The sequence below is a fragment of the Otolemur garnettii genome, unplaced genomic scaffold (genome assembly GCF_000181295.1).
Source record: "Otolemur garnettii isolate 467f Iridium unplaced genomic scaffold, OtoGar3 scaffold00003, whole genome shotgun sequence".
Taxonomy (NCBI): Eukaryota; Metazoa; Chordata; class Mammalia; order Primates; family Galagidae; genus Otolemur; species Otolemur garnettii.
The window spans coordinates 20,019,846-20,031,861 of record NW_003852398.1 but is presented as its reverse complement, the minus strand read 5'-3'; the positions used below and the strand labels follow the sequence as shown (position 1 = coordinate 20,031,861).

Below are 12,016 nucleotides of genomic sequence, written 5' to 3'. Positions count from 1 at the left end.
TATAAAACGTTACATTTGGGGACCCAGCACAGGTACAGAGCAGAGAGCAACACAAGTGCCTGAAAAATAATTGCATTATTTTTAGTCACTGTAGGGAGAGATGCACACATCAGGTTGAAGGGACAACTCTGAAGAACTGAACCCGTCTGGAAATGCTAAAAATATTGTTCCCCCTCTAGCAACTGAAATTTTGAGCAAAGACTTAGGAAGCAGCAGGTAGGGAGATGGAATTAGAATTCACATCTCTCAGCTGTAATAAGCTTGTTCTCAGGGCTGGCAAGAGCTCAGGGGGGCTGACAGGGTCAGCTGGGGACTCGAGTGTAAGGAGCTAGTTAAAAAGGAGCAGTATTGAGCAGAAGAAAGAGAGGCGTTATCTCTCGCATCTAGCACCACAGAGCAGAGCCTGTGTGGCGAATGGCTGAGAAATCAGAATTGGTTCTAGAAGCAGTTTCCCTTCTGCTTGCGAGTATGAGCCCAGCAGACGCCATGAGCGCTGTTGCAGGGGACCGAGCCTGTGCTTGACACATGTGTTTCCCATTGATAGCTGGAGACAGCCCAGTAGCTGTGAGTCGGCCTGACAAAGCTGTATTGAAGTAGAGACAGAGTACGGTTTCAAAGCAGTCAGAAAAAGAACGGGAATGCTGTTCAGGAAATTCTTCAGGCATGGGCAGGGACTTGGCTGCAGTTCTGCAGTTGGAAAATCTGACTGGGGCAGCTTCTGAACACAGGCTGGGCCTGCTCACGCTCAGCCGGCCAGTGGCCGCCTACTTCAGGGAGTGTCAGCACCCCCGGGGATCAGGGGCGATTTTCTCCCGCCGATTTATGCAGCAGAGGAGAGAGGTAGGGGACTGTTCAGTTCTCGCATTTCTGTGCCTCTTCACTTTCTAAGCTGTCTGCTGTTTGCTTGCAGGCACTCTGAGTGTGTGTGTGTGTGTGTGTGTGTGAACTAACAAGTTAGAACCCCGATCCCATAGACATTTGGTGTGGACTTGTAATCTTTGCCTTCTCCCGCCTTCCCGCAAGGTCTGATTTTCAGCAAGGCAGAGACGCTCTTGAAAGTTAGGATTTAGCTGGCAGCGCTATTGTGTAAGGAGAAGGCTGTGCGTTCCGCGTGTTGTCACCCAGCTCCAACCATCTGCAACTTTTCTTTTCTACGTGGAGGGACAGTTCATTGGCAGGAAGGCTAATTTTAGATGAAACTATGTTTTTGCTTCACCAGAGTTTTGAGAGGGGAGGTTTTTCAGCAGAAAATGGCTCTCATTCCAGGAGGGAATCCGAGTTTGAAGTTTCTATTTTGGATGGCACGCTCCGAGGGTAGCAGCGGATCCGTGCCGATGAGTTCCCGGCATCTCTTACTTTTCTGGGGGACTTTGGACTGTCATTATCTGGGATTTGACTGTTCATGACAAATGGGTCTAGAAATATGCTGGACCGATATTTGTAATTCTGTCTCTATAATCATTTCCCATTTTTCTCACTTGAAGTAATTCGCAGTTTTACTCTCAAAAAGTACTTGGGTATTTTATGAAACCTAGATAATAAAAGAGTGACAGAAAACAGCAGTGTATTCAAAATCGTTGTTAAAAAAGATGTAACCCTGTTTTGTTGATTGATTTTGTTTTATACCTCACTGAGAAAAGGGCTTCTTTTTAGAAAGTCAACTTTTAAATAATTTTCAGCGCAAGAGCAATCTCAGTTTTCCTCGTCAGTTCTTGCTTCTTCATATCGACTCTCACAGAAAAGCTCTATTTTATTCTATAGATGGCATTGAGAAAACGTGTAGTATATTGTAATTGTATTTAAGGGACTAGTTCAGCTCAGATAGAGGTAGGCTGAACCTCACCACTGAGTTACACTAGCAGAGCCATCTGTGACAACGTGATGTTTTCTAAAGGGGGCTTGGCCAAGTGTCTAATTGGCAGATAACACGAATGAATGGATCCTCAGGTACTTCTTTAACAGCTAAGGAGTAGCTAGACCTCTCAAAGGTGGATCTCTATGAAAACAGGCGTGTGTTTTCCTTCAGTCCTAAAATCTCTAAACAGGTAGCAAAGACAGTAACTTTAACGGTGAACTAAGAGCAAAGGCCTGGGGTTTCTTCTTTCCTCTGTGCAGAATCTAGAATGAATTGGCAGAAGTGACATCCTCATTATAAAAAGTCAGAATTTTCATTCAGCAAAAATTTCTTTTTATACTTGGAAAAGGAGCTTGGGGTATGACTAGAAGCATAATCTCTTGTTCTATGAGATGGCTTATGAATGTTTTCTTTATTACCTCATCTTTGTATGGAGTGGTGTGGGGAGGGTTTGGGGAGTGCAGGATTTGGGGCTGGGAAATGGTGGTATAGTTAGAAGTCAACGTGGTGACTTGATTTTATTTTTTGTTTTTCTAAAGTGCCTACTGAGCGAGTAAAATGCCAAGACAGATTAGGAACTGACACGAACCATAGCCAAGCCTCCTGCCAATGAAAAAAGAGACTTCAGTGAGCTCGGATGTCATACTCCTCTAAATTTAGTGCGTGTCAAGCATTGAGCAGAAGAGGCGTGAAATAGCAACTCCAGGTTGCAGGATTATGAAGAGCAATGCCTGAAACTTGGAAGAAACTCTGTAGTTTCTCTCTTTTTTTTTTTTTAAAGTAAAGGGGATGAGCCAAACTCTGTTGACATTTAAAAAGGGAAAAAAGAGAGCAGGGAGAGGAGAGAATATAGAAAAAGAAATCTAGGCCAGAGGTAGAGGCAGAGAGGACAGAGGGGCGGCCACACCGCACGCTGGTCATTGAGGGAGGAGTCCTTTGCCCACGAATGAAACACAGATATTCAAACAGCACAAACCACCAGGCACCGATTTACTGGCTTGGAAGTGTGTAGATAAACCGCAGCCTCAGTGGAGAGACTTGTTTTACCCTCCTTAGAATGGTCAGCCTGCCCTGCCTTCTGGAAGTAATCAGGGTGCACATTGTGTAAAAATGGCATTACCAGAGAGTTCAGATTTCCTAAGGAGGGGGGCAGGCTCTTAAGGCCTTATTTTTACATGCTATTTGTTCCTTACAGAAATATTCCTGTCCTGTTATGAGTGTTGAGTGAAGGGACCAGGTGGAGATGGCTGAATGACCCCCGTGAGCAAAGCTTGTCCAAGCCCCTGCCTGTGATTACTTTATTGTTAAGATAGATTATTGAAAGGGAATGCAAAGTGTTGTATATGTTTTATCCTGATGAAGAGATGTCTTTAATTCTGCTTATTTTTTTTATTTTAAATAAAAAGCTCCTTGGAGCACTGGGATTTTCTGATTTGGGGTGCTTAACAAGTAAGTGCACTGCAAATGCGCTAAAATCTGAAAAAAAAAAAAAACAGTTGAATCTTGAACACTTCTGTTCTCAAGCATTTTGGACAAGAGATTCAGAGATACTCAGCCCGTATTTGGATTCACCAGAGAAACCAAACCAATAGACACACATACACACACGCATATACATACATATGTATACACACACACACAATACGTACACATACATATATATTTTTTTCATTTTATTTGCTTATTTATGAAACTTCTGTTCTAAAATATGCATGCACACACACCTTTATTTGTTTATATGGAGATTTATTTGGGGAATTGGCTATATGATTATGGAGATAGAGAAATCTTACGATCTGCTATCTATAAGCTGTAGACCTGGGAAAGCCAGAGGTGTGATTCATTCAGAGTCTGAAAGCCTAGAAGCCAGGCAAGTTGATGGTGTAACTCCTCTTCTGACACCAAAGACCTGAGAATGAGATCGGGGGAGGGGACACTGTTATAAGTCTTGGAGTCCAAGACCCAAGAACCAAGAGCTCCAGTGTCTGAGGGTAGGAGAAAGTGGATGTCTCCGCTGAAAGAGATAGAATTACCTTTCTTCTGCCTTTTTATTCTCTTTGGGTCCTTGACAGATGGGGTGCTGCCTGCCCGCAGTGCTGAGGACAGATAGTCCTCACTTAGGCTACAGATTGGAATGCTAATGTGTTCTGAAAACACTATCACATACACACTCAGAAGTAATATTTTACCTGCTATCTGGGCATTGCATAACCCAGTCAACCTGACACGGAAAAATAACCATCACACAGGTATAAATGTTTGATATTGGTTTTATATGACTTTATAAGAATAGGAAGTACCTGAAATCATAGTTTTGACCAGCTGAAAGGGACATGGGCCTTCTTGTTCATTATTTCTTGACTATGAGGCCTGTATAGACAAATAACAAGGCAGAAAGGAAGGTCTGTGTTCTCACCATTTCTATTATTTGGTCATCCTACTATTTAAGTATGCATATACAGGCTAAGACGACCCTCTTCATCATTCGTGAAAAACTATAACCCTAAAACAAATGTATGAACTGAATAAAACTAGGTCGTGGATTTTCAACAATGGTTTCTTACATAGATGTTTTCCTGGAATCCAATGAGGCTTACAACATGAGCAAGGGACTAATGGTTATCTGGGGGTTCTTTTGGTTTGTTACACACATACTCATATGCCCCGGACAGACACTGGCTTTGCTTCTTCCGTAGCTTTTTCTTTTCGAGTCTGTCTTCCCTTCCATTCCATGATGGCCTTTGACCTACACCTAAAAGGAATGTGTCAGTTTGTGTTATGCACATTCTGCTTCTTTATCATTACTCATGACAGTTAGACTAGAACCACTGTTGCCAGTGATCATACAATTAATTGTGTGGTAGTAGCCAGTAGTCGTGAATTCGATCTCTCTCTCTGCCTCTCTCTCTCTATATATATGTATATTTATGTATATATGCACACATGTACATTTTTTCTTTTTATTTGCTTACTTATGCAAATTCTGTTCTAAAATACATATATACACACACACAGAGTCTTGCTTTGTCACCTTAACTACCAGAGTGCATTGGCGTCATCATAGCTCACAGAGACCTCAAACTCAAGCAATTCTCCTTCCTCAGCTGCCCAAGTAGCTGAGACTATGACACATGCCACCGCACGCAGCTACTTTTTCTATTTTTTTGTAGAAATAGTGTCTCACTGTGTTGTTCAGGCTGGTCCCAGATTTTTGACCTCAAGCAATCCTCCTGCCTCAGCCTCCCAGGATGCTAGGATTGTAGGTGTGAGCCACAGAAGCCAGGAAGATCTATATTTTTTAGACCAGAATTTGTATAAATAAGCAAATAAAAAGAACATAAAAACATGAGAACTAAGTTGGTAGAGAATTCTCAGCTCCCTGGAAAGATCTGAGGGTCCCTGGTGGCCTGGCATCTGTCCCAGCTAAGATGTGCTGTTTCTAGCCAGTTCTGGTTGTGTAGAAGAACCCCTGCAGAAATCTGTGAAGAAATGCCTTTTGCAACACTGATATGTGATTTTTTAATGCAGCCCAGGCACTTTTATTTGTTTCACATATCAAGGTTTTAAAAGAGATTTTATTTGAAAAGAGGGTTTTCATGCTATACCAGAGAAGATTGCATTTGGCTGCAAGTAATTGAAATCCTGCTCACAGAAGTTTAAATGTATACGAGCTTGCTATTTTGTGCCTACAGATATAGATCAGACTTACACAGTCCAGGGCTATTGCCTCTCACCCAGATAGTGTGCTTTGTGCCCATTACGTGTGGGTACAAAGGAAGGGATTGTATCCCTTTTCTTCTCTCCTCTCTCACCTGCTTGACTACCGTTGAGTTTTACTTCCATATGTGCACATTATGTTTCTTCCTTTCTAAATAAGTAAACTTTGAGACTGCGGAAGGTCTGTTACTTACCTGCTGACACACGCAGTCCATGGCAAAGGCCGTGTTTCAGGCCTGTGGCTAACTCTGGCGTGGAGTACATGATGCATGCTTTGGCTTAATAATAAAGGCTAAGTGAGACTTTGGAATCCATGCTAGAGAAAGTAACTTCATAGTGGAGCTTCCTCAGAAATCACCTGATTCCATGGTTTCGCAGAACCTACTGAAACATAATCTCTGAGATTAGATTGGAAAAATTCTCATATTTTTGGAGCCTCCCCCAGTAATTCTGTTGAAGCTATCCAGACCCTGGCCCCCAGGATGGGGTTTATTAAAGATCCTTGTGGCTGAATCACTTATTGCAGAAACCCCTTTATAGCACGGCTGACAGGTGTCGGCCAGATGTTATGGCAGTGTCCTCAGAGGGAGCCTCATTACACTGTGAGGGAGCCTGGAATGTTTTTTCCCTCCTCAAGGCTCTTCAGATGCAGCCACATTTGTCACTCTGTCCTCTGTAACCGCTTGCCCTTGCCACAGTCTCTCAAGCCACACCTGAGGTGAGTGGTAGGGCTGGTGAAGAAGTGGGATCCAGCAAGGAAGTAAAGCAGAGGTGGTCAGAGACCTTGGACTAGGTCCTGACTGCATTAATCGCTCGATCTCAGTTTTCTCATCTATAAAATGGGATCAGATACCTCTAAGGTATTTTCTGTGTCTTACAACCTATGGCTTTTGTAATCCTGAGACTCTTCCTTTGTTTTTCTTTTTTTTAAGAGATAAAGTCTCACTATGTGATCCTCCATGGAGTGCTGTGGTGTCACAGCTCACAGCAACTTCCAAGTCTTGGGCTTAGTGATTTTCTGGTCTTAGCCTCCCAAGTAGCTGGAACTACAGGCACTCACCACAATGCCAGGTTATTTTTTGTTGCAGTTGTCATTGTTGTCCAGCAGGCCTAGACCTGGTTTGAACCCGCCAGCCTCAGTGTATGTGGCTGGTGCTGTAACCACTGTTTCACAGACACCGAGCCAACCTTCCTTTTCTTTCCCAGGGTGCCTTAGTGTTTCCTTCTGAAGGCAGGCTGTTCTCAAATTATTTCACCCATCCCTCCACCTTTCCCTGTTTTTCCTCCTCTTAACATATTTCTATTAACCTCCCTCTATTGAAAATGTGGTTCCCTGCACTCAGTTCCAGACATCTGACAGCACCCATTCCCTGATGAGGACACCACACTTCTAGTAGTCAAAGAGGAGGAGGCTGACTTAAGGGAGAGGAGTCACAGCAAGAAGAAAATGGAAGGTGGGATCATCTTGCAGCAGAAATAAAGTGGTGAGGTTGTGACCGGAGCTCCTGCTCTGACTCAGACACAGGGTGGGATCCTGACTGTGTGGCCTCAGGCAAGTTACTCATTGCCACCTGCCACAACTTTCTAATCTCTAAAATGGGCATGAAGAAAGTATCTGCCGCATAGTGCATTGTGAGAGTGTGTTTCTAATGCACTTAGCACAGTCCTGGGTCTACCAGAGGCACTTAAATATAGTAGCTGTACATATAGTTGACATTAACTGGCAAGCACCACACACATCAACAAAGAATGAAGTAGGGAGATAAGATAAAATGAAGAATAGAGACAACCAGCAGAGGAGAGAATGCTTTACAGGGAATTGCCCACACTGCCTTTTCTGTGTTGCCCAGATTTCTCTAGAGATTCCACGGTTCCCTTTATTTCACCTTTGCTGCTGCACAGAAAGGTCTTCATTATTGTTTCAAATTCCTGTTGTAAAGCGTGAACTGCCTCGTAGAAAGCAAACCATGTACGCGGCAGCCTCTGACCTGCCTCTCAGACAGATCTGCGGGTCTGGGAGAGGAGCAAGCACGTCACCATGGTTCACTTAGTGTGTAAATCCTGTGAGTTCGGTTTGCTCAGGAAGCTCTGCTGGTGGTTTGTATTAATGGGTGTGTGTAGGTGGATATGGATGTGATCGCTTTATTCTTCTCTTTAACTGATAAAGCAATGGCACCTATTAAAGCAAGCACAATCTCCTGATAAAAACCATATTGCCGGGGATTAGAAACTCCTGCCTTGTTCCGACTACTTCTCCTTACCCGTATGATAGGATCAGACTGTCTCGTGAGCACCCTGACTTCCAAATAATAGATTGTGAATGCCTGGAAACCTTGTTACTTGTTAGGTTGAAGCATTCAGAGGCTGAAACTACTTTCATTGAGCTCAGAGTAAATAAACATCAAGGTTAGCTCCCTTCTCCAAGCGGATCATGGGCAACATCCTGTCATACTCACCCTGATTGGGGTTGCAGTGCTGGGTCTGGCATAGCTGTGAAAGCAGATTGCTCAAGTGTGGGGCTGGCAGGGAGCAGAGTGACACTGTGTTACTGTCATTCCTGTCCTGACCTATGGCTGCTCTTCTGTCTTGTTCTATGTTCTTCCTAGGTCTTTCCCTCTGTTTCCTTATTCTGTTTTATCCACTCCTTGCTAGTTTCTTTTCTCCGTGTCCTTCTCTCAGCATGTGCTTACCACAGTCATCTTCTGTGTCCCTCAGGTGTCAGGAGTACTGGGAATAGACAAAAGTATAATTTTTAGCCTGTGATGACAAACATTAACTCCTGAAGTCGGCTGTGACCTTCCAAGGTCTGTGGCCTCTTTTCTGTCTTGGACAAATCTAGTGTTTTTAGGCTGATGATCTAATCAGCAGGTTATAAACCAGCACCCTGAGGGCTTGGCCTTTAGGTACCTATTAGCTCACAAAATGTTTTTTTTTTTTAATTGACTTAATTTAATTGTCAAACATTTAAGTACAATCAAGATATATGAGATGGTTATCCTTGATCTGATTCTCCTGGCACAGTGATTGGTGGGCTCTGGGCAGCTCCTCTTTCTTTGAGAGGAGCTAGGTCCACTTTTAGGCTTGACCCCACCTTCCTGATCCCTATGTGTTTATGTTAGTCAGCTCTGTTTTTCTTTTTGGAACGTCTCAGTTGAACCACAGAAAGTAGACAATGATTTAAGTTGTCATTTTCCCCCATAGGCAGTGCATGTGGTACCCTTCTAGATGCATAGGAGAGAAGTTGGGGTGTAATCAAGCTATGGCTTAATTGTCTTGGAGAATAATGCTGAGGTGGGCAAAGGGTCTGCCGAAAAGGGGTGCAGAAGGAAACCTAAGAACATAGGTCTCATAATTAGATATTCCTCAGAATAACTACCCCATAGTATTATAGCAAAGATTAAAAAAAAAAAAAGGTTAACTATTTTAAAAATCAGGTACTTCTCTGCGCATGGGGGTTGATTAAGAAAGGGTATGAGGGGAATTTCTAAGGCAGTTGAAATATCACCTATCTTTTATGAATATTTTTGCAAATATATGCAGATTTGTATTTGTATTTGTATTACATTGAGCAATATAATGTTAATGGCTGTGTATTTCACTAGAAGTGAATTATACCTCAAGGCACACATGTGTGCACACATACACATATATATGTAGCAAAATGCACAGTAACTTTTAGATATTATTGTCATTCTTGTTTCTGGAAACTTTGATTTTAAAAAATTACATGACCAAAAATGAGCTGAAGAACATTTCCTTTCAGACCACAGATTCTGCTGCAAGTATTGGAAAGCCCAGGTTATAGCTAGAGACCCTTGCCAAGCACAACTGTCAAGAGAGAATCTACCGGATCAATGTTAATTTTATGGAACTACTGAATCACTATAGCAGGATGTTCCTAATTTGTTGTAGCTGCTTTTCATGATGCTGTAAAAATTTCTGAGTTTCAGAGACATATCAGAGATGGTTTACTACCTGGGAGCCAATGCCTATACTTCAGAAGACATTTCACATTAGTTGGATAAAGTAGTTGCTCAATAAGTATTCAACAATTTGATTTAACATTAATATCCTTGTTAAAAACTTCTAGAGAAAATAATTACAAAAGTATAGTTTTCATTAGCAATCACGCTGTTATAATCCTATTCACCTATATCTGGAAGCATTTAGCACAACAATTGAGAGAACAGATTTCCTAGCCACATACTCTGGGTTCAAATTCCTTCTGTGTCTTTAACAAGCAGAATGTTTTGGAGTAGGGTATTTACCGTCTCTTTCTTGTTGTCTTAATAGGACAATAGGAATCATTACAGGGCCTGCTTCACGATCATACGTGTGTGAGGACTCAATACGTGTAGAACAGTGTGTAGCGTGAACTGTCATTACACACAGGTTTGTCATCATATTGTGTGTTTTCATTATGATAGAAAACTGATGTGTGTTATGATTTGTCCTTAAGTATTGTTCAGAGACCTGGTGTATGGTGATTGGTGGGAGGGATCTGAAGCAGGGGTTCAAGCGGAGAACCCTGAGACCTGGAATTGATGGGAAACATACTGGTTTTCAGTTTAGCTGAGTTGGATTTTGTTACTGGCTTACTCTGTGTCTTGATTAAGTCACTTCACCTTCCTGGAGCTTGTTTTCTCATCTAGTAAATAGGGATTTGGACTTTAGAGTGTCTGTGTTCCCACGAGGCCCTGTGTGTCCCTCTTTGATCTCAAGTGTTTGAATCATGCTCATCTCTATTTTATTACCCTGCCTGGTCCCCAAGTAACAGAAGAGCTGTAGCAGCTCAACGGTGATGGTCATTATCTGGTTCTGGCCTGAATCATCCACAGGGATTTAAAAAGCACTGGCGTTGTACAGCACAGGGTAGTTGGTTGGCTGAAGAGATCTACTGCCTCTCCTAAGAAGGCTAGCCAGAGAAGTGGCCGTGATAAGAGAAAGCAGCATCCATTGCATGGAAAAATGACACCATCAAATCTGTGATCGGGTGTCTGAAATTGTTTTTCCTGTTCAGGGGTGTTCAATTCCCACATTCTTTTCTGATCCTCCACTCGTAACATCAAGGACTCAGTTCAGAATGATGCCTCTGAGTTTTACACTTGTGATTCCTTCAAATCTTTGCGCAAGTGCTGCCTTCCCCCTGAGGTCAGGCCTTACCATGCTTTGAAAAATTGACCCTGCTATCCTCCCCACCCCATGGTACTGCTGATCTCTTTTCCCCTGTCTTTTTGGGGGGAGAAGCCATTTTTTCAGAGCACACATCCTCTTTTAATATGAGTATAATACATGTTGGTTTTCATGTTTCTCTGTCTCCCTCATCACTACCTCCTACCACTGCCTTGAGATTGGGGTCTTTGCTTTTGCTCACCACTGTATCCCCTCATTGCACAGAGCCATGGGGGTGTTTATGCCCTTTGAAATACAGTGCACACTAAGCCTGACTCTGTGGTAATTCTGAATACCTTACATTTGATTCAGAGAAAGCGAAGTCTTTGCCCCGCTGTGAATGATGGAATAGAGAGAAAATTGGGCCTAAGCTTAAGCCCAGGCTCTGACCAACTTACCTAGGGGTCCTTGAGAACATTCCTGTAATGTCTAGGACCTCAGTTTCTTCAATTATAAGGCAGCTTTAGTTATACTGATCTTTCAGAGTGTTGTCAGGACTGTGTCCACCATATATGAGATCTGATAACGTCTGGTACGAATCCGTATTATGTGCCCCACTCCCATCTGTATCATTAGCTTGCTAAAAATTGATATTCGTGATGATACTAAAATATCTTTTGGCTCATCAGAGATAAGTATTTTATACTTAAATATGAGTCATATTATAATTTGGGGACTGCATTAATAATAATGTCTGTTAAAAATTACCTGCACACTTCCATTTAGCACTTTGGTTTCCAGGGAGGGTGTATTTGACCATGTATGAAACATGCATGCCGTGCTCCTGTGGCTTTCAGTAACACTCAGATGCTGCAGCCTGAAATATTTATGTCTTGGGGCTCGGTGCTCTTCCTCCTGAAGTGCAGACACATTTCCAGGTGCCACTGAGACTTCACCCTCTTGGAGTTTCACACGCACTCAGCGTTAACAGAGCTCCCCACTGCGCATGCTCTATTTGCTCCTGCCACACGAGCGCCTCCTGTTCTCCTGCAGTTCCCAGTCTAATAAATGGGGCACGCTCATTCACCTGGCTGCTTAGGGGACCCTTGGTGTGCTCCTCAACTCTTGTCCTTCCCTCACACCTGAGTCTCAGGCAGCAGCAAATCCTGTTAGCTCTACTTTTCCTCATCGTTTCCAAATACAGCAACTCTCCACCTTCTCACCCACCTCTGCACAGGGCTGGGCTGCTGTCACCTCTCTCCGGGCAATCACAGTAATCACAATTCTCTACTCTCTACATTTCCATGCTTGTCTGCTCCCATCTGTTTCCTA

At 42.9% G+C, this 12,016-nt stretch overlaps 1 protein-coding gene across 1 annotated transcript in view; it reads left to right on the top strand.

The window, feature by feature from the left end:
• The first annotated feature begins 361 nt into the window (after positions 1-361).
• SGCD (sarcoglycan delta) overlaps positions 362-12,016 on the top strand; it is a 404,526-nt gene continuing 392,871 nt past the window's right edge. Inside the window, exons 1-2 of the mRNA XM_003782008.2 lie at positions 362-840; positions 3,051-3,101. Coding sequence (XP_003782056.1) covers positions 3,099-3,101 — 3 coding nt within the window. The 5' untranslated portion in view covers positions 362-840; positions 3,051-3,098. The remainder of the gene's footprint in view (positions 841-3,050; positions 3,102-12,016) is intronic.